At 37.5% G+C, this 27,116-nt stretch overlaps 2 protein-coding genes across 2 annotated transcripts in view; both read right to left on the bottom strand.

Moving 5' to 3' along the window:
• The window catches only part of LOC115437396 (uncharacterized), a 105,224-nt gene extending 92,759 nt beyond the window's left edge, over nucleotides 1–12,465 (bottom strand). The window contains exons 1-7 of the mRNA XM_030160623.1: nucleotides 12,342–12,465; nucleotides 11,226–11,455; nucleotides 10,984–11,148; nucleotides 9,242–9,319; nucleotides 6,150–6,515; nucleotides 4,843–5,196; nucleotides 908–1,243 (exon numbers count right to left, since the gene is read on the bottom strand). Of these exons, the coding sequence (XP_030016483.1) occupies nucleotides 908–1,243; nucleotides 4,843–5,196; nucleotides 6,150–6,515; nucleotides 9,242–9,319; nucleotides 10,984–11,148; nucleotides 11,226–11,455; nucleotides 12,342–12,465 (1,653 nt within the window). The remainder of the gene's footprint in view (nucleotides 1–907; nucleotides 1,244–4,842; nucleotides 5,197–6,149; nucleotides 6,516–9,241; nucleotides 9,320–10,983; nucleotides 11,149–11,225; nucleotides 11,456–12,341) is intronic.
• A 7,523-nt stretch (nucleotides 12,466–19,988) lies between these two features.
• Nucleotides 19,989–27,112, bottom strand: LOC115437395 (uncharacterized). The gene is made up of 6 exons (XM_030160622.1): nucleotides 27,088–27,112; nucleotides 26,233–26,375; nucleotides 24,639–24,798; nucleotides 21,935–22,018; nucleotides 21,712–21,849; nucleotides 19,989–20,081 (listed from the first exon to the last, which is right to left on the bottom strand). Exons 2-6 carry the CDS (start codon nucleotides 26,343–26,345, stop codon nucleotides 19,989–19,991), a joined length of 588 nt encoding a protein of 195 aa, XP_030016482.1. The 5' UTR covers nucleotides 26,346–26,375; nucleotides 27,088–27,112.
• Between the last annotated feature and the right edge of the window lie 4 nt (nucleotides 27,113–27,116).

The following is a 27,116-nucleotide window of genomic DNA, read 5'->3' as shown; positions in this document are numbered from 1 at the left end:
CAACTAAATGTTCATTGCAAATTTTGCTTCCCCACCCTGTAATATTTGTAAAACGGATACCATGGCTGTTGATGTGGCCATAATCTTAATAATAATAATAATAATAGCTTTACTTGTACAGCACCTTTAAAAACAAAGTTTACAAAGTGCTTTGACAGAGGGCACAACAGCAGGATACAAGAAGCAAGTAAAATCACTGAAACAGAAGCAACACAATAAGAAAGATGTGGACAACAAATGCAAAAACTATGGTACTTCAAATAAATGAAGTGAATCGGAGTAAAGAGGGCAGGGAGAACGTAACATGATGCTGTCAAATCAATGCAAAAATGAAGAAATGAGAAAATATCATGTATGAGAATATAAATTAATAATCAAACAGGATAAAATCCCATTTTAAAAAGTTGAAATTAAAAATTAAAAGGGACAAACATCACATAAAAGCAAGTCTGCAAAAATGTGTTTTAAGAAGTGATTTAAAAGTTGGCACTAATTCCTCTGCCTTATCTCCTGGGGCAGGCTGTTCTAAAGTGTGTGTGTGTGTGTGTGTGTGTGTGTGTGTGTTGGGGGCGGGGGGGTCCTGATGGAAAAGGCCAGGTCACTTTTAGATTTAAGCCTGGACTGTGGAACAGCCAGGAGCCCTCTGCCCCCCCACCAGAGGGTCTAAGGCTGCGGACTGGCTCCTAGTCAACTAGCATCTCATCTATACAGCTAGGGGCCAGACCCATTCAGGCTTTAAAAGTGATCAGTAAAATCTGAAAATCAATTCTAAAACACACAGGAGCCAATGGAGGGATGCCAGGATTGGGCTGATGTGATGTCATCTGTTCAAACCAGTGACATCTTATTTAACTTACACGTCCATCTGCTCTGTAATGTGTAGGATACAAGGACTGCATATACTCACCTGAATGACAGTGCAGTTGTTGTTATACAGCACTGACCCCTGCAGGCCAGGCTGAGACATTACAGCTCCACTGGCTGTAACCGCACATTGGCCCATCTGAAGTAGTGCTTCTGCGTCATATCGCTGTTTCCCAGACCTGCCGGTTACTCTCAGTCTGCTGTACTCTGGGAAGTTTCTGAGAACAGGAAGGTTGTGACCCAGTTCACCCTCCAGACTCAGCTGCTGCTCAGATCTGGCCTTCACCCTCAGGAAACCCCTTTTTCCATCCACACTGGTATCCACAACAGCGACCCAGACGCCCTGAGGGTCCTGCCAAACCGATCCATTCAAATGACCCTGGAATGGACAAGAAAAAATAGTGTTACAGCATACAGTCATATATATTGTTGGTGTAATCCATGTTACCGTGGTAAGTGGAGAGATATTGAAATTGGAACACTGGAACAGCCTATCCAAAACTTTCTTGGAGATGAAGATGCTTATGAAAAAAATAAAATGAATTTAGACTTAATAACTAAACATACATTTAGTATTTGGTTTAGAATGCTGCATATACATAAAGTCCAAAGACATGCAACAAAACTAAAATGGATAGCATATGATAGTAAATTTATGCCATCCAAAATTGACCAAAACTATAAATATTGGGTAACTAAGGGAGTTACAGCTTGGTGTGTTCTGGAAAATAATGGGAGGCTGGAGAGTTTCCAAACTTTGGCACAAAAATATCAACTTCAGAAACATGATTTTTTTCCGTTATCTTCAAATGAGAGACTATTCTAAAGGGGAAATACAGGTGGGACCCTCCATGGAAGAGAGCCATGTGGTTCAAATCATGACTAAAGCATATAAACATAGTAATATTAGGATAATCTCAGCATTATATAAAGCCTTAATAAATCTCGATAAGCAAACAACTTACTATGTAAAAGTAAAATGGGGAAGAGAATTTGACATAGAAATTGATGATATAGATTGGCTAAACATGTGGAAATTACATCATACAACTACCAGTTCTTGGACATGGAGGGAATTTGCCTGGAAAAACCTTATAAGATTTGTATTCCACCTAAGCATCAGGAATGTTGGAGAGAATGCGGGGAGATGGATGTTGATCATTCTCATGTTTTTTGGAAATGTTCAAAACTTTCGGAATATCGGGAAATGATCTGCAATGTCCTATGTCAAGTATTAGGGTACACAATTCCAAAGAAACCTGAAATTCTTTATTTATGCAACTTTGGCGATGGCACTATACGTGAATACGATAAATATTTGGTAAAGGTGATGTTGATAGCTGCTAAAAAAAATGTATAACAAGGAAATGGGGGAAGATGAACGTACCAAAGGATCAATGGATAACTACGATGGAGGACATATTTCTAATGGAAAAATTAACACAGATTGAGACGACAAGAACCACAAATGAACAAAAAGTGGAAAAAATGGACATTATATAAGCAAAATAATTGGTAAGACTGTGCTACCCAGACATGTTCATGTTGTTGGGCTTTCATTTTGTTGTTCTTTTAAAATTAATAAAATACAAGTTACAAAAAAAAAATGCATACAGTCATATACATTAAATTATTATGTACTTCTCAACATATTGTGGCATTATGATGCAATACAGTATATTTTACTGCATATTATGATTTTACTGAAATATAGGTATGACCTGGCTCTAGTTGAAGGGTCTATATAACAAAAATATACCGTATTTTCTTTCATTATAATTTAAATTAATAAACACATATAAACTGACCACATAGAGAAGTCATTTTCATACTCACAGGACAGTTTTTTGTCGTTTTTCTATTTTTTTTATTCTTTTGCAGAAATTTTCTCTTAAATCATGTAATAACATCTCAAATATTACTAGTATAAAATGCAAAAAGGGAAATAATAATAATTAAAAAATGCTTTTCAAATCTAGAGACATACAAAATAAAATATAGACCACATATGTAAATATGGTGAAACAGAGGTAGAGGACTTGAGTCACATGATTTGACTTGAATTATAATTTTAAGGACTCAAGACGTACTTAACTTACATCAATGAAACAACTTAGACTTAGTACTCATCTTGGTTCAGATAACTTGATGAGTTATTCTGCTTGGAAATATATTGAGACGTCAGTGTTTAGTGACACTAAATCCACTTTTCATTGTTTGACGTTATAGTGACAGGTGTGAGGGGAGACATATTAGATCAGGTATTTCAGCCACTACCAGAAAAAGTGCTGTATATTAAAACTCATTTCATTAGGTTATGAACCCATAAAGACCCAGTGCTACTTTTGTGGCAGCTCCCAAATGTATTTCTCTCTATTTTAGCCTTTTTTAAGCAATATATCACCATTTATTCTAATATTATCCTCTGTGTTTTTCTTTTTTTCAGTGAAAATCATGTATTTTCATGTATTTCATTCACTGATCTTGTAGATGATCACAAAAAGTTCAGATTAAAGTTGAGGGTTATTATATCAAAAACAGAGAAAACTGAAGAAAAAATGACTTTTTCAGCAAAAATGTATCTTTAACTAAACATAAAACAAACATCTGCATCAGAAGTAATTTGTCAAACTCCAAGGGTTTTACTGGTGAATCAATGTTGTAGAAGATGACGGTGTTGCCATGGTAACTACAGAGCCTCTGAACGTCCAAATGGGTCATATCTGATGACCATGAAAAGATGACAAACTGTATTTTACACCAATTATTGACATGGATTAATAGGATTATTAGATCAACAGGTATTCAACAGTTTAGATCAGTAGAAGGTTTTGGCTGTTTGGGTCCTTATGGGTTAATGAAATTTTTTAAATAATGAAATTTGAAATATTAAATTAGGTTTCATGTAGGTTACCTGTTAAGTATAATCAGTCACTAATGTAAATGTGAGCAGTATGTTTGACCCCCCCCGGCCTAAATCTTCCCTTCTGTAATTATTCATCAGCTCAAATTTCCTCAGGGGGTCAAATGAGTGTCCATTTTTGTCAAAAAAACAGTTGTCATAAAGTCATAGAAGTGTGTGTAAATAATGCTAATCCATTTGTGCACAGACTACTGATATTCTTTGACAGTGGAAGCTCTATTTTCATAAATATTGGATTTGGAATAGCACGTGCATGTGAAAACTTTTGCTGGTGGACGGACGTGACATTACCCATGATGCTCTGGTCAGTACCAGTAGTTTATTAGGAATAAACTTATAGACTTACTATTGATAATTCTGCTCTTCTTCATAAATGTTAGTATTGTGGATCTAAAACAATCCCAGCTGACACAAAAACACTAAATGTGTCAGTGGACGGATGTGACATGGTTGTTGTGGATCCCATCATACTGATGCTCTGCAGCCATGTCAGCGTTTACACTAATGATCCCTGTGCAAAAACTAGGATCACAATTATTTATTGGATAGTTTATCATCAGACTAAAGAGGAAAGAACAATATAGAATTGTTCTTTCTGTATAAAAATGCTTCTTATTGTAAAACTGTTGATTTAAACAGTGCTGTGTGCCATTCTTCATGTATGTATTGGTGGAACATAAGCAGGATGGATCAGCACCATACTCCAGACTGAACCTGTACAAATAAAACATGTGATATGTAGGAGAGAATCTGGGAAGAAAAACTGGGGAATCTAAAAGAACAGAAGATTTGTTTTTCAGCTCAATTCAGTTCAAATAGAACTTGTTCATTTGTGACATGAAAATATAGCATTAATTGTGATGAAATTGTTCATTTTTGAGCTGAAAACATAGTTCATATGAGCATCAACATGTTGAACAGAACTGAAATCCTGTCCATTTGAACAGCTGTCATTTACCAACACAAAGTTCCTTTGGATTCACTGAGACTGATTTAATATGAACAAAGACACAAAGAAGAGCACTGAGCACATTTCAGTCGTCATACAACCCTACCTGTAACAGAGGACACTTGGACTCCAGAGCCCACTCCCACTGTGTCCTTCCTTTGACCTCAGTGACTCTAGTGGCTCTGATGTGACATGTCCCGGCTTGGATGAGCAGAGTCCCGGTCTGTTCGGGGCCTCCAGGAGCGCTGGCCTCTATGGTGATAATCTGAGGCAGACCTTGATTCCTCAGCTCCAGGAGGGAATGACTGATGGAGCCGGAGAGTTGAAGAGGGCTGCAGGACCGATGAAGATCCACAGTCAGGTCCTGGGTGTCGACCCTCATGGTGGAGGAGAAGGTCAAGTGACAGGGGAGTGTTGACAGGAGGCCCTCAAGAACCAGGGACACTGGGAGAACGGTTCCCTAATGAAGACAGATTACACCAACCTGAAGCAGGGTGTTGGGAGCAGTGCACACACACAGCAGTAAACACTGGGCTGAAAGTGGGCTCAAGTGGTCTGACCTACTTGTTACTGTTACACTGTAGACCAGGAGTGTCAAACATGCAGCCTGCGGACCAAAACTGGACCACCTAAAGGTCCAATCCGGGTCCTTGGGATGGATTTGTGAATTGTAAGTCATTTTAGTTCAGAGACTATATGTAGCCCAATTCAATTTAAAGTAGATAAAATACTGTCATAATAACTTACAAATAATGACAACTCCGTAATTTGCTCTTTGTTTTAGTGTAAAAAAAAAGTAAAATTACATGAAAATGTTTGCATTTATAAACTATAATTTCACGAAAAATGTGAATAACCTGAAGAAATATGAACAGCTTGAAATGTCTTGAAAGAAATAAGTGTAGTTTTTACAATATTGTGCCTGTTACTAATGGTTTTGTGCATTTGTAGATCCATTGTGCAACAGTGTAGCTGAGAAGCTGAGGCATAATATTGTTGTAATTATACTTATTTTTCTTAAGACTTTTCTGGTTGTTCAGGCCATTCACATGTTTCAAAGGATGGTTTGTAGATGTAAATATTTTCATATTAGAATTTTGCTTTTTTCACTCTAAAATATAGAAAAAAGTTTCAAGCTGACATTATCAATAGGTAATTGTATTATTTGAGGTCACCGGAGGTCAAACTGGGCTGTATGTGGCTCCTGAAAATGAGTTTGACATCCTTGACTATTAATACGTTCAGTGTAATTTTTGCATTTTGCAGATTCATCCCATAGGTCAAGGATCGACCCAATGGTCTGGGCCGGTTTTGGCCGACGGGTCATATGTTTGACACACAGACCATCCAAAACACCTTTATGAGCCCAGTCCCAGCTTTTCCTCTTCATAACCACATGGAGTGTTTCCGTACCTGTAGTGCAGGACAGTAGTTGGTAACTTTAACAGCATATGTCGACAGGTCCTCCTCCGATTTCTTCGTCCTCCCAAAATTACCCCTAAAATAACAAGGCCCCAGCTCCACGCCAACGTCCACAGCAGGTCCATGTGCAGCCGAGGCATTCAGGATCACTGCTCCATGGCTTGGAAATCCCAGCATCTGTAAAGACTCAATGGAGTGCTGGACAGACGCCTGGAAACTGAGGGAGGGTTGACACTTAAGGGACAGAATGACGCGGCCTTTCTCAACGTCCCTGGACTGGACAACGACGCTGCCGTTTGTGGAGCAGCCAGAACGCGAAACAGAGATGTTGACTGAGGTCTGAGGAGGCAGGACGGTCTACAGAGGAAAGACGAAATGATGATGAGAAGGAGGAAATGTAACAATGTATAATAATTACAATGCATGTAGAATACACCACATGCATGGAAATAAATTACACTTCACATTTTGTAAAGACCTTAGCTATCATCACATTTCCATTCATTATGTAGGTCTAAAAAAATCATTACATATTGCAAAAGTTATCACAAGATGCATGAGTTACACTTTTGATAACATAAGTGTAACATGGCGCATTACGTAAAACCAACACAAAATGGCTGTTTTCATCTGCAATCATCATATTTCTATTATTCAAGTTAAATTAAACTTCCCAAAGAATAAGTCAGACTGGTATTATAGCTGACTCTCATTGCTGTTATTTATATCTTACAAATTAAAGCCAAACTTATGGAGTTGATGTCAAAAACCAACATGGAAAAATCCATTCATGCTTTTATTTTTGCCAGCGTTGGCTACTATGGTGGTCTTTTGACAGAGCACAAAGACCTTCAAAAAGTTGCCACAAAATGCTAGAGTTACTTAAGCAACTCTTCCTGCTAGAGTTACTTACATGCAGTTCCTGTATTTTGTAATAACCCCCACAATATGTCATAATCTATTGCAAAATGTGAGGAAATACATTTTATATTGCATACAGAATGTGTATCATTACATAATCAAGTGAAACTGTATTTCATTTTATTGAGTTACTATTAAATGTGGTGCTGCATAGATCATTGGTAATTCCTTCCTAATGCTATCGATGGTTTTACACATTTTTCTCTGTACTGCACAAAGAAGAAAATATGTTTTTGGACAATATCATCATAGTTTTTGTAAATGCAAACACTAAGATTACACCTTTTTTCACAGGAGGAGACAGGTTAAATAGGCTCCTACAGAGAGAATCCTTTTGGATATACTGTATACTCTGAAAGCTACACAATACCCAGGCCTGAGTGGTGAACTCCACTTCTCCCCTTTTGTCTGACTTCAGTGGGATCCAGCCCACTTGGCTTATCTGTGCCCCCCCTCAGCCTCCTGACTAAAAAAAACCTTATTGTCTATGTTTATTTCTGATGATTTATTTAATGTGAAGACTTATAGTGCTTGAAATGTCTTACTGTTGTTTGGTTATATACCATGTATTGCTCTGTTCTGTTTTTTTTTTTTTGTCTGTTTCAATTTTTAATTCTGCAGTCTTTGTCTTTAAGGTCCACCCAGTCATGTGACCTCTCTCTATATATAGGAGGATCCATATGGGCGGCCTTCTTATATCAGCCCTGATGAAGGCCCATAGGCCGCAACACGTCGGCTAGAGTTTTTAACTTGTTTGGCCATGCTGAAATAAAGGCTTTTTCATCTCAGCCCTATCCTGAGTGCCTCAGTTCCTTCAAGCAACTAGTATTTGGATCCCAACACTGACGAGCACCAGAAGCAAGGAAAGAAGACCAACGATACCTACGCAGCACTGCAGGCTTGTGTTTTTTTGATTTAACTCTAAAGAAAATATGTTTTTGGACAATATCATCATAGTTTTTATCAATGAAAACACTAAGATTATGCCTTTTTTCACTTGATGTATAAATGTTATTTGCACAAACAGGAAAGATAAGAGTCATCTCCAACATGAAGATGTCTCTGTTGCTTTCCTTCAGTTGGGAAACACTTTCTGGGATGTTTTCTTTCCCTTGTGTTTCCTCTCTGACCTTCAATAAGACACATCGCTGTTGGACAAAAAAATTCCACGCGGTCCTCCTGTCTTCTTCTGTCCTGTGTCGACTCCTCAGGATGATCATGGAACATTTGCTGCTGTCCAAACTGAACCGTGTTTGACTGTGAGTGGTTGACATGCTGACAGTGAGCGCCTCCGCTAACCTGGTAGAGGCCTGGTTCTGCTGGAGGATGATCCTGAAGGAGGCGGTGGGCTCCCAGGCAGCCGTCACGTCAATCTGAGCAGAACGGCTGTTAAAAGACACCTGAGCTCCTCCAGACAGGGAGGATTCACGGAGCTGACCGGACCCTCGGACATCCACTCTGTTTGGGATGATGGAGGCGAGAGAGGCCCAGTGGTGCTTGAAGGTCCAGTCCACTTCAGCCTTGTGGTCTTTGAGCAGTACCGACAACAGACACTGGAGAGAGTCCTGCTGGGTTTCTAAATCCGCAGAACCTCTGAGTCCATCTTTACCTGCCTGTCCATGTATAGTTAGGGAGGTTTTCTCTGGTTTTAAACCCCCTTTGAGATTCCTAACCTGGACCCACGTCAGCCTCCCCACACCTGTACACCGAACCGACACCAGCAGACTGGATCTACCTGAGTCCAGTGTTAGACTGACATCTACCCACATGTTACACCTGCTTTCTAACTTCATACGACCAGTCACCTCAGCTTTGTGTTTCACACCACCATTCCCAAACTCAACTAACCCATGCCATCCATACAGCCCATCCCTCTCCAATCTCAGTCCCACATTCATATCCAGTACCTGAAGCCCAAACACCAAACCGATACCCAGTGCCCACCTGCGAGGCCCAGGCCTCAGCAGGAGCCTGAGGCCAGTTGTAGTGGGTACACCCAGAACACCCAGCACACGTACAGATGAATGAGTGAGGTTAGCTCGCAGCTCCCTTTGACCATTTGTGCTATAACAGCCTTTAGCCTGAGCACTGAGGCGGGGGTGAGTGAGTACCAGGCCATAGCAGAGCCTGCTGTGTGGTCTATAGGAGCGAAAGGCTCGTACCTCCACAGGGCGGCCTGCCACATTTCCATAGCACTGAGCCCAGAGTCGGTGTGCGGCGGCGTCCCCTGTGCAGTTCATCTGTGAAAACAAAACCCCCTGTTGGCAGAGTATGTTTTTCAAAGGAAAAACTAATGAAGGACATGGAAGGCATTCACAGAGGAACACAACTTCAGACCAGACACATAAAACTCTGTGGTTTACCAACATCCTAATCCAATCTGTTATTAGGCGAAGAAAAAAAGGTTGAAATAGAATGTGTGTTTTATTATTAGCAGAATTTGAAACTACTGATCATGCGTCCCTGGAAAGTGGGTGGATCCTGCAACTGGTTCAGATTCTGATTAATGCAATAAGTTTCACATTGTCTGAACAAAAGGGTTAAAGATATGTTAAGGGTAAAGGGAGGCCACACTAAATATTACCGCTTTGGTTTATAGAAGCTGTTTTTTCCCTTTTACTGCTGTACATACATCCCATATACCCAGATTAGATCTTAATACAAAGACTGAGATATGCATATGTGTGGAAAATAGAACTTTACTAACCCTTTCATGCATGAATTATGAGAACCTTAATCCAGATTTTTTTCGTAAGTGTTTTTATTCCTCTTTAGGCATGAAAAAAACATGCCTGAAGAAAATTTCTTTATGAACTTATTTTTCATGGAGCTGCAAAAATGTCCACTCAGCTGGACACCACACATTTAATTTTTGAAGCAAAGAAACATGTATTTACTGATAGAGTGTGTGAAAACTATGAAATAAAAACGTTTTTAATACTTATTATAGGTGATTCATTTGTCAGAAAGGGGTAGTTGTTTGTTTACCTGCTTTACTAGTTTGTCTAATAAATTAATTACCTACAATAATTATATGTGGAAGACAGTACGAACCTTTACCAGACATTTTTAATGCCACTAATCTGAAGTTCTGTCACATTTTAAATTGCTAATACTAGTCATTACTCACTTCATGGAGATAATATGCAAAAAAAAAAAAAAAAAGTGGTTTTTGACTAACTTTTAGGTGGTTTTGGGGTCATTTTTGTGTGATTTTTAGGTGGTCTTTGGGCGATTTTTGGGTAGTTTTAAGGTGGTTTTTAGGTAATTTTTGGGTGATTTTTAGGTGGTGTTTATGTGGTTTTTAGCTGTTTTTTGGGTAATTCTAGGGTGGTTTTTGAGTAATTGTTAGGTGGTTTTAGGTTCATTTTTGGGTGATTTTTAGGTTGTTTTTGAGTAATTTTTGGGTGAATTTGGTGATTTTTGAGTCGTAACTTGTCATTTGTTCATGAAAAAAAACAAAAAACGACAACTTTTAAAAAAAAGTTAATTACAGGCTTATAACAATAACAAGCACTTGATTTACACTTAAACATGTTACTCTAGATCAGGTTTATCAAGAACAGCGTAGTTACAGTAATGGTATGATTGACAGTTTATGGGATGATGCATAAGCATCCATAGTGTTGGCTGATATGCAACTAAAACAATAAAATCCATGAATATATGAGAACAGCTGGAGAAGAACTGTCCACTGGAGTGACCAGTATGCATGAAAGGGTTAAACCAACAAAACTAAAGTTGGCCTACGACTTTTGCACAGAACTGTACAACACAATATTTAATTTCTGTAAATATGTCGCCCTAAATTCTACACAATGCACATTATGACTTTCTAAATACATATCTGGATAAAAAACAAACATTTAGCAAGAAAGCGACCTGTAATAATGGTGCTGTTTACCTGCAAAGAGGTGGGTATGACTCCCTGCAGCAGCTTCATTTGTTGCCACAGATGCGCTGCCATTAAAACCGTGTTGTTCTTTGAGCCGACACTGAAGAGGATGTCTACCATTCTGGTATCTTCCATCAGAAGCACCAGCCCTGTGTCCAGTCCATCTGTTTGTAACTGAAAATATGAGACAATAAATTGTTATGCAGAAAATATAAAGTTATTGGTGAAAAAGAAAAAGCTTATTCTTGTACCTGATAATGTGCTTTTGCTTGAATGGAGCTTGATACGCCTCTTTTTAGCAGAGCTTTCATTTGGTGCTGCAGCTTCGTGAGGAACTCCCATCGGGTCATAAGATGATCTGTCCTGCTTCCATTAAACTCAGCTTTTAGATGCTCCACTCCTGCTTGAACCTCTGTCAGGACCGACAGTCGATCACTCTCTTGGGTCCAGCTCACCTTGGCGCTACTGTTGGCAGGTACACCTGTAATCCACAAACAAAGACACCGAATGACAAAATAAACAAAAAGAAACATGACAACAAGCATTTTATGTACACTCACAGTCAATGAAAACTTTGAGACCATATTTTTCAACATAATTTTTATTTTGAAACCCTAAACCACAAGTGTCAAACATGCGGCCCGGGGGCCAAAACCAGCCCACTAAAGGGTCCAATCTGACCCCTAGCATGAATTTGTGAAATACAAAAATTACACTGAAGATATTAATAATCAAGGATGTTGAAATCATTTTAGGTCAATTCAATCGAAAATGGATCAGACTAGTAACATATTATCATAACCTATAAATAATGAAAATTACAAATTTTCCTCTTTGTTTTAGTATAAAAAAAGTAAAATTAGAAAAAAAAGTTACATTTACAGACTATCCTGAACAAATATGAACAATCTGAAATGTCTTAAGAGAAGTCTGTGGAATTTTAACAATATTCTGCCTGTTACTAAATCTTTAAGTTGTGATGCACATATATAAATGATCAACATTACACTTTTTTTCTTAAGAATTTTCAGGTTGTTCATATTTGTTCATGTTACGTTCAAGTACGGTTGGTAGGTATAAAATTTTCATCATGGAATTTGACTTTTTTCACTCAAAAAAAGAGAAAACCTGGAGTTGACATTATTTATGAGTTCTTATCCTATTATTTATATCATTTTACTGGTCCGGCCCACTTTAGATCATATTAGGCTGAACGTGAAACTGAACTAACATGAGTTTGACAGCCCTGCCCTAAACTGGAATTTTTTCATATGAATCATTTGTTTAGGATATTGGCATACAGAAACAAAAATTTAAAGTTTCAACAATAATTTCAACACAAAAAACTTAACAAAAGAAAATGGCACCTGCCAAACACACAGTCCCAACAGTCAATACCGGGTATGGCCTCCGTTTGCTTCGATGCAGGCGGTCTATGTTCAACAGAGCTTGTGGTGTTGTGGTGTTCACCCAGGTTTGGGAACAGCCCATACACAGGCCTGGATATATGACTGGAGCTCAAACCAGCCTCCACCTTACCCAGTGCCAACCCGGAGACGTCGTTCACGTGACAGATGTGGCATGATTTCAGATTCAAATTTATTAATTGTCATTCAATAAAAACATCCCAGATGCTGTTAAAGAACAAAATAGCAAAATGCACAGCACGAAATAAAAATACAGAAAAAGAATCCTAAAAACACCAACTAAAAACAACCCATGTATATGATAAAATATTAAAAACTGCACTAAAATAAATAAATTGTTAGAAAAAGATAAAAAAAAAAAAAAAAAAGAAATATTGCATGATGGAGGGGTCACTATTACACCTATTATTGCGCATTCCATTATTTCATTTCACCCCCTCAATTTTTGTTCAGCAGTCTTATGGCTGTTGGATAAAAACTTTTAAAAAATCTGGCAGTTTTGCACTTCAGGCTCCGAAAACATTTCCCTGAGGGCAGGAGGAAAAACAGTTTGTTGAAGTTCACTGGACTAACACTGGTGTCCTTTTTTGGGCCTTTATATAGGCCTTCCAAACCAGTCCTCAGATTGTGCACAGACCCACTGAGTATTGCTCAGTGTGTATTTGGTCCACTTTAGCAAAGAGACCAACCCATGTGCAATGAACCGTGACAACATGACAGCTCATCATTATCTGAACTACCCCAGCACTAAGGCATCAAGAAATCCACAATGAAAAACCAGTGTTCAGAACTCAGAGCTCCTCCTTCACCCTGAACGGTGTGCATGTGTAGATCAATTCTTTCTGTTTAAATTCAACAGTTTCCAGGTTGTTCCATACAGCAGAAACAGTTGAATCTTGGTACCAGTCATGTGTCTGTCCAATTAGATTCAATTCACATCAATATTAGTTGAGTTATAATTTTAAATGTGTGGTAAATGAGATTTTCAATGTTCAATGGAAATGTCCACAGAGTCTACATTCCACAGTGGATGTGGACAATTTAGTTCCAGATACAAGATAGTGTTCTAAGCTACGGGTGGATCCAATTGGAGGAGAATCAGAGTCGTTTGGAATTTTGGATGAATTTTGGAAAACTGCTCAATGATGACAGATGGAAAATTGTAGATGCTGTGACCTTGCTGTGACCTTGAACTTTGGCCTACTGGGACCAAAATGTAATGGGTTGGTCCCAGGGCCTAGGCCTATCTGTGGGGAAGATTTGGGAAAGATGGGTGGAAGAGTTTTACACTAAAGATGAAAACAAACAAACAAACACACACACAAAGCGAAGTGATCACAGTACTTCCTGGAGGAGGTAATTGCAACCCCCTACAAGTAGAAATATGCAGACATTTACACCTCAAAGTTTCTATTGACTGTTAGTATAGAATAAATGACTACCTGTGGCACTGAGCAGGTGAAAAGAGTGAGAGAGGTGGGTGTGGATTTCCCCTCTCTGTTTATCTCCAAGTCGGTGGCTGGTATTCACACACAGATTCTCAGTTCCGGACCAAACACACAACCAGTTCTGGACCCGGTGCAGGGTTTTTCCTGATGTGTCTAATTCATCTGCTGAGTCCAAATGTTCCCCATAGTCTTTCTGATGTCTCAGCTCCACACTGTACAGGGTGTCGATCACTCTGACTCTCAGCTGTCCTGCAACACAAACAAATATGAAAAAAAAAAAAGATCATAAAAATGTAATATTAACCCTTAGAGCAGTGGTTCCAACCTTTTTTGTCTCGTGACCCCATTTTAAGATCACAAATTTATGGCGACCCCAGACATTCAAAACGGAGACTTTTTTTTTGCTAAAATTAATTTGTTTTTGATCATGTAATAGTTTGCTATACTATGTTGCAAATAAACATTAATGTTAGAGGACATTTAGTCTATATAATGTCTATTATTGTGGACAGAGGCAGTAAATCCAGGTGTAGATTACTGCACAAAGGGAGAATGTGATTTTCCTTGGTCAGGATATGTCCAGTCAGTCCAGCTGTGATTTACAAGGAGGACAATTAATACTGAACAAACAAGAACTGAAACTATGAATTATGAAAGAGCTGCAGCATCTGAAACTGACCACAATGAACATTTGACACAGAAACAGAACCACAGTGCTGCAGTTTCAGACTCACAGTTTGTCATGTCTTTTATGTACTGTGATTGTCTCTCTCAACTCACCATATATTTTTTGTTAGTAAGTTGGGTTTTTTTTTTGTTGTTTTTTTTAATCAATTACTAGAAATTTCAGGCGACCCCATTTGAATTCCAGGCGACCCCACGTGGGGTCCCGACCCCATGGTTGAAAAACACTGCCTTAGGGCTAGTAAAGAGTAAGTAAGATAAAGTAAAAGAGTATGATCAAGCTAAAGTATAAACATAATACAAGGATAAAATCTGACCAAAAAATAAAACTGACAGTTAAAACAGGTTAATTGAGTGTGTGAGCAGATATTACCTTTTACTACTGGTGTTAAGTAGTGTGTGGATGAAAAAGTTGTATCTTTTGGTGAATCTACAGAAAATGTCCTGAAATGCATTGAGCTCTACCTTCCATTAGACTGTCGGAGCATCCCAGGGCTCCGTCCAAACCCAGGGCTGAAGGCAGGAAGGCGAGGCCGGACATGGAGTGCCTCAGATCTCCAGAAACATCCAACTGGAGGCTTGGAACATCTTTTAGAGAACCTTTAACCTGGGCCAACAGGGCCTCATGTCCCTGTGTGTAGGTGCTGTGTAGAGACACACTAGTGGACATGGACACAACAGACACAAAAGGGTTAAAACGTCTGTATTCGGTAGTCACACTGGTACAATATGCGATATTGAAGAAATCTGACTAGATGACTTTACATTTTTCCAGTGTAGCTTTGTTTGCTGTTGTTTTTGCTCTGAAAATGCTTCGTTCTGGACGCACAGAGTAACTCTTTATAAAAAATTGTATGTGACCTCACCTGTTAACCCATAAAGACCCAATGATTGTTACGACACAACACTTGGGGTGGACCCAAATGCATGAGACTCTCAAGGTTCAGAGGTTTAAAGGATTTATTTTAACAAAAATGCAAAAGGCAAAAACGGACAAACAAAGGGAGGAGGGACAACACGCGCAATACTAAACTAAAAAAACCTAATGAACAAAAGGAGGACGCGCAGCATACTTCATATTAAAGTAAAAACCTAATATACAAAAACACATGGAACAAGATTCAAGATACTTAACACATGAAGTTCTTCACAAGGAAACAGATACGAAGGAATATATAGGGAAGGCAGGGATCGCAAACAGGTGTGGGCAATTACAGGAGGAACACCAGGTGAAGGTAATGATGGGATTAAGGAAGACAGAGACAAGACTGACAGAGCAGACACAAACAGGAAGGAGACCACATCACCAAAATAAAACAGGAAGAGACAACAACCAAAACCCCTAAACTAAACCAACATAAACGTCGACCCATGACAGTGATACTTTTGTGGTAGTTCCCAAATTGAATTTTTCTCTCTATTTAACTTTTCTCAAGTGATTTATCACCATTATTATAATATTGTCCTCTATATTTTGCGTTTTTTTTCAGTGAAATCAGGTATTTTCCTATATTTAATTCACTGATCATATAGATGTTCATAGAAGCTCAGATTGACAGTGAGAGTTATTATGTCAGAAACAGAGAAAACTGAAAAAAGTGACTTTTGTCAGTCATGTATATCATTAACTGAACATAAAAACAAGTGTCTCCATCCACTGTCATTATCAAACTCTGTGGGTTTTACTGGTGAATCACTGTTGTAAAAGATGACGGTGTTTCCACGGTAACTACAGAGCCTCTGAATGTCCAAATGGGTCATATCTGATGACCATGAAAAGATGACAAACTGCATTTTGCCTTAATATTTACATACATTGATAGGATTAGTGGATCAACAGGTATTAAACCTTTTAGAACAACAGATGCTTTTGGTCGCTGGAGGTTGTTTGGGTCTTTATGGGTTAAATCCTACATGAATCGCACGTATATTCTTCACACTGATCATGTGACTCTACAACTTCTACTGTATAAGAAACAGCCCAGGGGCAGCCATTTTGATCAGCTCTGAAAAAGGCTTTAATGTATTCTGTAAATGCTCGAAATAAACAAACAAATCAAATCAATCAATGCAATAATGAAGGTCCATAGGCAGGATTTTACTGTTAGTGTGAGCGATTGTTTAAATATATATTTAAGTCTCTATAAATTTATCATGTCTGAATATCTCAGATTATTCATTCAGTATAATCACCAAACCCCTAGCACTAGATTAACACTTTATTTATTTATTTATTTATTTATTTATGTATGTATATATGTATGTATGTATGTATGTATGTATTTATTTATTTATTTAACATCCAAACAGGCTACAAGTAAGGGCAAGATACATGCAAATGGGTCATAACATGATATTCAAAATTTCTCTGACAGGACATTTTAGATACAATTTGATAGATTAGTGTTACTAAACGACCCACATTTTTACTTCTAAATTCATTTTTGCTTTAGTTGGAACATAAGGGATTATCCAAAACAAGGAGCTACTTTATATTGAAATAAATGTTGGAATGACAATCAATTAAAGTTCACTCTGACGGGACATTACTGTGTTTGGACCCAAATAGTTTCTTATATTAACAGTCAGTGTGTTGTTCATAGGGACAAAATTATGCACCTAAAATTGAAGTGAAAAACTGAACCAAACACACCTTTCTGAAGACATGTTAGCACCCATGTCCAGATGCAGCTCTTGTGGCTGAAGGCATCAAACTCTGGGATAAATTCATCTTCAATCCCAGAGTTCTTTCTTCCTTGATGCATGGAGTGAGTCATCTGGGCGTCCATCTTTACTCTGTCCTTCCCATCAGCCCTCAAACGCACCGAACTGCGTCCTCCACCTGCAAACATGTCTGCGGTAGCCTCGCCTTAACATGAAAAAATATTAAATAAATAACAGGCCTTTTCTTATTAAGAAGATGTCAATATACTGAAGTGGATCATTATATGTTTATAATACTCTATTACATTTCAAATACTCTAGGTGCTGTTTATTTTTGTTAGAATTTTCAGCTTAACCTGTTTAACCCTGACCATATTTTCAGGGGGAAAAACGTCTAAACAGACATACCCAAAGTAAATGAAGAATTACTTCACAATAATAAGGTTCATATGGATGTTCTTGGTGTCTATGGACATTTAGAGACCTCACAGAATCTATTCCCATTGTCTAAAATATTGTATCTATTAGTATGCCTGAGTAAACTGTAACAAACTAAAAGAGAAATTAGAATTTTTTATCCTCGCCTGTTTTTTTTTCGGCTGGATTGACGATGATATGCATAAATTAATTGTTCGTGTCGGAGATTTTTAATAGCGTATATTTCACCCCACAAAGATTAAAAATCATGTTTGAACATTAAAGTTTGCACTAAAATACACTTTTGATGTACTTTTATTAACATTAGGGTCTAAACTAGAGCAAAGTTAAAAAAAAACATCCATTGTCCTGATTTATTATATTTTTATAGTAGATGAATATTAATATAATTTTTTCGGCCCACGGGCGGGCCAATAGAGCTAAAGGGGTTTTAAGCACAAACAGCAGACAGCAGAACACTTATTAGAGGTATTAAAGTTAGTGGACTGACAAAAAGGTGAATGCAAATAAGTGAAATGGAAAGATATTCAGTGAAAAACTAATGGCTGAATGCTGTTTCTGCATTTGTGGAGGAGGAGAATGCAACATTCTTTTGCAAGAATTAAGCAGAAATTACATATTAGATACAGAAGAGCAACAAAAGGTCACCATGAAGAGCTGCACAAACAGCACAAAAGTAAGTGAAAGAGATTGAAACAATGCTGTACAGGATAAATATCAGAATTATTTCAGATGATCCAAAAGTAAGATAAAACCAGGTGAATTTTTTTAAATTATTTAAATTTTTTTTTACAAAATGGGTAAAATTATTAAAATTATTATGTCTGAAACCAGTAGTTGTGTCTCTGCTCCTCAATCACTAGCTCTGGTTTGATAGTGTAAGCAATACCACACCTAACTGGAAAAGTAAAAAATAAATAAATAAACATGCAGCGCCTTATCTTTATTCATAAGGAGCAGCATAACTATTAATTATTATGCCAGTTTTGGCTCACATGGACAGTTAATATCATCTGCTAATATGGGCCTTTCTACAGTAACTCCTAATATTCAACATCAACAGAAGTAAACGGAAATAAGTTCACTTTTTTTTTTTTTTTTTGTGCGAATTTGTTGAACTGATTTTGAATTGATATTATGTTAAAATCCCAGATACCAATGCTGTGATCTATTCATACAGTTTTTATTCATACGATGATGTGTTTTATATACAGTTCTTTATGACAGTTTTCTTGAAATTCATATATCATACCCTGATCATTTTCCTCTGAGATTAATGACTATAATCATCAGGATACAATCTTATAGAGTAGGTAAGTAGTAATTTATTCGTCCATTTAACAGAACACGATATTATACATACATACAGTTTGGATTTCTATATTAAACATGGGTGAAAAGGTGTGGGCTGAAGCAACAGCTTATTTATGCCTACCCTATTAACAAAAAAGAAAGTTGCAGAAACACAACAAAATAACAAGATTGTGCAGTTTTAAACAATAGTATAAATAAACAAATAATACAATCTAAGCAAAAATCTTAGATTCATACTGAGAATTGGCTACTTTATCCTAATATTTATATTTATTGAATACCTTAGTTTAAACATACTTTTAAATATAGTGACTGATGTGCATGCTTTTAATTCTTTATTGAGGTTATTCCATAATTTTACTCCAATTCCAGATATACATTTACCTTTTGTGTTGGTCCTGGCCTTTGATTTCTTGAAAATATATCAAGTAATATGTAACATAAACTAGAGCCTTACACTGTCAAATAAAACATAAAATATTTCAATATTCCATTATTTTTCTTAATTTTACTCATGCATGATTTATCATTTTAATGGTTTGAGTTGTTTGCTCTATATTTCTGATATATTTAGACCATAAAACTGTTTCAAACCATAAATAACAAATGGTTTCATCACTGGGTTTCATTTTACTCTGGACCCAATATCAGCCTTTACACTGGAATGAAACAATGATGTGACATTTATTGTGATAATATTTAATATCTAATGAAAATGTTTCCATTACTAGAATTCTTGCCAGTACATAACCCTATCTATAACGTTATTCACAACTTTCAAGAGCAATGTTTTTCTTGGAGTTTTTACATTTAGTCAAAACTATAAAATCTTACCTCTAGTCTTTTGGGAATCTTAGATTTAAAGGGGTGACTGAGACTGGAAGACAGACCGATTCTGCCCGACGTTCCATTAAGCTGCAGAGAAATCTACAGACAAAGACCGACCTTGTTATCAATTATTTATAAAGAAAACTTGTCATGAAAAAAAAAAAAATTGAAAAGTTTGTTTTACTCACTTGGCACTCCTGTCGTTCTATTCTCAGTTTCCCTCGGGCCAGATAATCAAAGTCTGTGTTGTTTTGGGGTTCCAGCGTAAGTTTCCCTCCATTACGGCGAAGGAGGGGAGCTGCAGCTGCAACAGCAATAACAGTTGAACTGGTCAAACGTGTGGCCTCTTCTACTGTAAACTAAACTGTACGCTGCTGGAGGTGGTTGGACTTTAATTATGACACTACTGACTCCAGTTCCCACACATAGCACAAATCAACACTTCATAATATTAGTAGCGCTGGGCAGGGATTAAAATTTTTGATCGCAATTAATCGTGTGGATTTTTGCGATTAGTCACGATTAATCGCATAGTTATGGGGGGGGGGGCTGGCATCAACAACGTGTATTTCCTTTCAGGGATATTTCAGACTGAAGTACTCTGGTGATAAAAATAACACTGGTCTACAATTTTTTAGAAATGATTTGCTTCAGACATTAAATGTGCTAAATGTTACATATTTTAATAAGATTAATTGGAAAATAAATGACAAAAGTACCGGTTTGCTGATGTTTTCAAGGTATATGATTAAGTGTTATTACACATATATATTGGTTTATGTACATTTATATAATAGTTTTATAAATCTTCACTAAATAGAACCTGTAAGTGAATGTATTCTAATGTGCAGACAGTGTTTTGAAGTAGATCTGTAGCTCTGAGACAAATATTCCTTTTGAGTCAAACCCATTCTCTCATTAACTCTTGAATTTCACATTTTGACCCAAGGCTGTATCTTGGAAAGTTCAGCCAACCAGCATTTTTTACTTGGTTTTTCTTTATCAGTGACTCTCATGTGGTAAAATTTCATTACTTTTATTCTGGAAGCATTTTCTTTGTAGACCAGTGTAATTCCACATGTCAGTGCTTCCAAACACCTGTGTCCTTCTCAGCCCCACCATCTGAAGACATTTAAAACGAAAATGTCCATGGAACAGACCGCTACTTTTACAAATGTTTTTGTCCACACGTTTATTTCCGCTTGTGAGTGATTGACAGGCGTCTTTGTCCCACTAATAAGTACTAATACTAATAAGCCCAATAATATGTGATGTTCAGTTGTTCAAAGTAAACAAAGGGGGCCCTCTAGTGGTCAGAATAAGTGTCACTAATGTATGTTTTGTCCTTGCGGTGTTCCCGTGGTCAGTTCGGACATAAGAAGGAACTAACAGACACGTTTCTTTCACTCTGTTTGTATGGCCCCAAAAACGTTTGTCTATGAGTATTTTATGTTCAGTTGTTGTCAAAATGAATAGTATTAAATATCTCTGATGTGAACCTTTGTTGCTGGATAAAAAGACGTTGTAAATCTTAAATTAATCTGTAAATGCTAATCGTTAGCGTGTGTATGGATTTTCCCATTCAAGTTAGCATCGAGCTAGCAATCTATTTCCCATTCACTTAAATGTATAATGCCATGTAAATGTACTAAGGCAGTGAACAGAACTCAGACATATTTTGTTTGTCTGTTGCAGTTTTACAGTGAGTCTACAGTAACAGATTTGGACAGAAGGTTTTGGGCCTGTGTCTATCTGCAGCTAATTGCTACACGCACACAAGCAGAAGAATAGGAGTTAGAATAAAATGGCATTAACGGGAGAGAAAAAAATTGTCGTCATTATTTAATGAATGTGTTAATGCGGTAATAACGCGTTAACTTGCCCAGCCCTAAATCTTAGTACAGAACACTGCTTCTTATCAGTGTGTGGTTTACCTGGAGCTGTTGGCTGAAGTTTGCTTTAACGTTTATTGATTGGTGTCTTGAGTACAGAGGGTTCACGCGAACTTGTCCGAAGAATGTCAGTCTGTCTTTGTTTCCAACTCGTAACCGTCCCTGTATGTCCTTCTGGGTCTGAAATAGGATGAAGTATCTAGCACACACACTGTACACAGATTTAATATATTGAGTGTGTTTTAAATAAGACTTGTTAGCTTACCTGGTTGTTGAATAGGGTCACACATATTTCTGAGTCAGATGGAACTGTGTCAGAGCTGAAAGGATGAATTAGTGCAGAGCAAACCTGTAAAAAAACATTCGAGATCTGTTAATTTGATGCGTTTTGGTAAAACGTTATAAATAGAGGCATATGTAAATAGTATATATAGCTTTCTTGATTTGTGTTTATCTGCTGTATACCTGGAATTTCCCCGTTGTGGGACTAATAAAGGCTTATCTTATCTTATCTTATATGTCAAAAGAGGATTGTAGTAGTAGTAGTAGTAGTAGTAGTAGTAGTAGTAGTAGTTTATTTGGTCGTTAATTACTTTAAACAACAAACAAAACTAACATATCCATTGTTCCATATACACTGTGACTGAAAGGGTTTAGGCTGAAGTTCAGACTTATTTCTCCTAACCTTACTTATAATTAACACAATGTTTACACATGAAAACAAACAAACACACAAACAAAATTTCACTGTAATCATTGCTAAATATACAACAGAGGAGAATACACATTTCATTTAATTCAGGTAAATCATGTCCTTATCTCAAATACCAATATTGATCCTAGTCTTTTAAACGAGTCTTTATCTATATTTTTGAATAATTGATCATTTGTACATCTTTTGAAAAGTTTTAATTGTTTTAGACTGTTTGAATCAATCTTCCAGGCCATTCCAAAGATTAACTCCTCTAACAGAAATACATCTGCTTTTTTCATTTGTTTTTGCCTTAGCTTTTTTAAAAATGCCGGTTCCTCCTGTAATTCTCAAGGGTGCAAAAATACAAAGACCAAGAATATAATACTGCTACTAATAATAGGATGAAAAAAACACATCTACAGTACAGGCCAAAAGTTTGGACACATCTTCTCATTCTTCGCATTTTCTTTATTTTCATGACTATTTACATTGTAGATTCTCACTGAAGGCATCAAAACTATGAATGAACACATGTGGAATTATGTACTTAACAAAAAGTGTGAAATAACTGAAAACATCTCTTATATTCTAGTTTTCTTCAAAGTAGCCACCCTTAGCTCTGATGACTGCCTGCACACCCTTGGCATTCTCTTGATGAGCATCAAGAGGTAGTCACCTGAAATGGTTTTCACTTCATAGCTGTGCCTTGTCAGGGTTACTTAGTGGAATTTCTTGCCTTATTGATGGGGTTGGGACCATCAGTTGTGTTGTGCAGAAGTCAGGTTGATGCACAGCTGACAGCCCTATTGGACAACTGTTAGAATGCATATTATGGCGAGAACCAATCAGCTAAGTAAAGACAAACGAGTGGCCATCATTACTTTAAGAAATGAAGATCAGTCAGTCTAGAAAATTTCAAAAACTTTGAATGTGTCCCCAAGTGCAGTCGCAAAAACCATCAAGTGCTCCAATGAAACTGGCTCACATGAGGACCGCCCCAGGAAAGGAAGACCAAGAGTCACCTCTGATGCTGAAGATAAGTTCATCTGAGTCACCAGCCTCAGAAATCGCAAATTAACAGCAGCTCAGATTAGAGACCAGATGAATACCACACAGAGCTCTAGCAGCAGACACATCTCTACAACAACTGTTAAGAGGAGACTGCGTGAATCAGGCCTTCATGGTCAAATAGCTGCTTGGAAACCACTGCTCAGGAGAGGCAACAAACAGAAGAGATTTATTTGGGCCAAGAAACCCAAGGAATGGACATTAGACCCAGTGGAAATCTGTGCTTTGGTCTGATGAGTCCAAATTTGAGATCTCTGGATCCAAACGCCGTGTCTTTGTGTGACGCAGAAAAGGTGAACGGATGGATGCTACATGCCTGGTTCCCACCGTGAAGCATGGAGGAGGAGGTGTGATGGTGTGGGGGTGCTTTGCTGGTGACGCTGTTGGGGATTTATTCAAGATTGAAGGCAACCTGAATCAGCATGGCTACCACAGCATCCTGAAGTGACATGCCATTCCATCCGGTTTGCGTTTAGTTGGACCATCATTTATGTTTCAACAGGACAATGACCCCAAAACACACCTCCAGGCTGTGTGAGGGATATTGACCAAGAAGGAGAGTGATGGAGTGCTGCGCCAGATGACCTGGCCTCCACAGTCACTGGACCTGAACCCAATCGAGATGGTTTGGGGTGAGCTGGACCGCAGAGTGAAGGCAAAAGGGCCAACAAGTGCTAAGCATCTCTGGGAACTTCTTCAAGACTGTTAGGAAACCATTTCAGGTGACTACCTCTTGAAGCTCATCAAGAGAATGCCAAGAGTGTGCACAGCAGTCATCAGAGCAAAGGGTGGCTACTTTGAAGAAACTAGAATATAAGAGATGTTTTCAGTTATTTCACACTTTTTTGGTAAGTACATTATTCCACATGTGTTCATTCATAGTTTTGATGCCTTCAGTGAGAATCTACAATGTAAATAGTCATGAAAATAAAGAAAATGCAAAGAATGAGAAGGTGTGTCCAAACTTTTGGCCTGTACTGTATATACAGAAGAAAAGATACCTGTATATGTACATATGAAGGCCTCAAACCTGCATGTGGAGTGTATCTATACTGGCTAAAAACAAATATGCAGGTTGTATGTGAAATATAACATGGACAATAAAACATAACATGAGTTAAAACAAGAGTGTAAAGTACATGTCGCTATTATCCACATTACCCACTTGTGCTTTAACTATTATAATATTAACATTAACATGACTCACAAAAGGACTTGGTGGTTGGTAGCCAAGGGTGAGGGTGTGGATAACCTCCCTGTTGCCGTGGAAACCAGCTCTCGACTCCAGGATGTAGAGGCCTTTAAGGAGGTCGACTGTGAAAGTCTCCTGCAGAAAGAGACTCTGTGGAAAGCTCTGGAACGGCTGTCTGTGCAAGAAGATGTTACTGTTACAGCCAGAAACATCCTGTCAAATGCAATACCTTGAATAAGAGGTGATTAATGACTTTTGTTTTTTTTTTTTCAGGTTCATTATTAGACAGGGATCAAGCATACTTGAGTATTTGCGCCTGATACAGTACAACATAGTACACAATACACAGTGCAACAAAAGACTTAGGCCACAATTATGCTTTTTTTATACTTGTTTTTCACAGATAACGACATTTAGTTCTGTAATCTTCTGTTATTTTACATCAGGTTTGGTTCATTTACACATTTGGGCGACTTTTTGTCATGAGGAGAGGGGTCACAATAAATATGGGAAATACCGATTTTTTGCATTGTGCACAGAGTTGTATGCATATTTCTGCACGTTCATGCTACTTAATAAAGAGACGAGAGAATAAATATTTATGCTATTTACGACCCTGCAAAACCAACAAAGCTAAAGATGGCCTAAGACTTCTGCATAATACTATAGAGCTGCAGTAAAAAGTTTTTTCAACCGTATCTTTATGGAATAGTAATTCAGTAAAAAGCTTCCTGAAATTTTAAGAAGTAAATAAAGTTAGTAGGGTTTACAGGCTTTGCCCACTGAATACACCAAAGTCAAGTATTATAATTTCTTGAGTACTATACAAGTGGTCTACCAAAAAAATACTGAATGGTTTTCTAGTTCTGTTCCAGACACAAAATGATAACAAATGGCATGATGATGGCACACCAGCACACAAAAGGAAAACTATTGTACAGCAGGAAGTTATGGCACAGATTCACCTAGTTCAAAGGAGCATGTAGAAAGCAAAAAACTGTAACAGGTCAAGGACTTTATCAGAGCTTGTTGCATAGAACAAGTGTATGTAATTCTACAGTTAGTCCAAACTGTGTTTCAGCTTGTGGCTTTCAGAAAATGCATAACTGGCTACGTTTAAACAAGACATGAAATATGGAAAACTGACAAAAAATGTAGAAAAAACAACCCATGCTTTACAGTTACACACTGATGGACCAGGGTGTATCTGCAAAGATGGCCTGGGTAGATGAAGAAGTGACTGCATGAAGAGGGCCAATGGTTTTGAAGTTATGAAACAAAATAATGATAGACAACCTGATCATTGTATATAAGAAGTTTAGTCTCACATTACAGGGTCAGATGATGATTCATAAAACACAGTGAAAGTGGAGAGAGTAGCAGCAGTGATCCAAGTGGTTTAAATTTAAATACATTTATTCAATCATATTTAAAAATAATGACACCAGTTTCTATAAAAAATGTTAAATATTTGATCCAATAAGCAGTGAGGATCGTAACTGGTCATTCATTGGATTAAACTGCTGAATATTTGGTCTGATCATTCTTCATGCAGATAAATGTAAGTACACAGACAGATGCAGGAAGTCTAAATGTGAGGAGCACAGACCTGAGCTGCAGCATCGCAGTTTTCTGATACATCTTCTTATCCTTCCTCAGCTCCTCCATCACTCCCTCAAACTCCAGCTCTTTGGGCCGACTCCTGGGCTCCGACAACACCATCTTTAACACCACCTGCCTCTTTTTAAAGTTCTTTTTTTTTTTTTTTTAATTTTATTTTTATTGAAGAGTGAGAGACACAACATTTTCCAGTCACATCAATTTGCCACATATTCCTCACAGTGTTCACATTCTAGAAAAACACTCTCCATCAAAACAAGGCTCAGTAAGGCTAACACATTTCTGATTGTCTCTGTCCCACTTTCTTAGGGACTGGAAATGATCTTTTTTTTTTTCTTTTCTTCAAACATCCAGAGAGAGAACAGCATGGACATATCTAGCTTTGTATAACATTCGGTAGAAAAGATTAGAAAGCGATATTTATACAGACTGAAAATAAAAATTAAATAAGTACATATTAAATCAAATAGTCTCCTTTTATATCACCATGGTAACATTTGGCATGTATTGTTTCACATAATTTTCCCATTTTTCCCAATGTTTGACGAATATTTCTAATTTCAGATTAACGGCGAAGATGATTTTTTTCCATTTTGTAAATATCCCATGTTGTTTGAACCCATTGCTGAACAGTTGGCTCATCTTGTACCATCCATTTTTTTGTTATTGCTTTTTTCCGCTGCTGCCAAAAGAACATTCCAGAGATATTCATCTATTTTCAAAAAGTTCTTCTAACAAAAAAAAAACACAGTTACATATTAACTTAAAATGACTGCTATGATGAACTAGAAGCCTTTAACTAGAAGTTCTCATTTTCCAGAGACAGCCCAGTGTCCCCTCTCACCTTGTAGGCAGTACTCAGGGCAGCAGTGA

This window comes from Sphaeramia orbicularis, chromosome 17 (assembly GCF_902148855.1).
Source record: "Sphaeramia orbicularis chromosome 17, fSphaOr1.1, whole genome shotgun sequence".
NCBI lineage: Eukaryota > Metazoa > Chordata > Actinopteri > Kurtiformes > Apogonidae > Sphaeramia > Sphaeramia orbicularis.
Note: the sequence above shows the minus strand (reverse complement) of the source record. Positions and strands in the feature narration are given on the sequence as shown.

Excerpts from the sequence above, each read along its gene's own strand:
- LOC115437395 (XM_030160622.1), bottom strand. The coding sequence starts at position 26,345 with ATGGTGTTGTCGGAGCCCAGGAGTCGGCCCAAAGAGCTGGAGTTTGAG. Across the intron at positions 24,799-26,232 it reads ACTGCGATGCTGCAGCTCAG|ACAGCCGTTCCAGAGCTTTC; the intron begins GTCTGTGCTCCT and ends CTTCTTGCACAG. Across the intron at positions 20,082-21,711 it reads ACTTCAGCCAACAGCTCCAG|CTGCAGCTCCCCTCCTTCGC; the intron begins GTAAACCACACA and ends TTGCTGTTGCAG.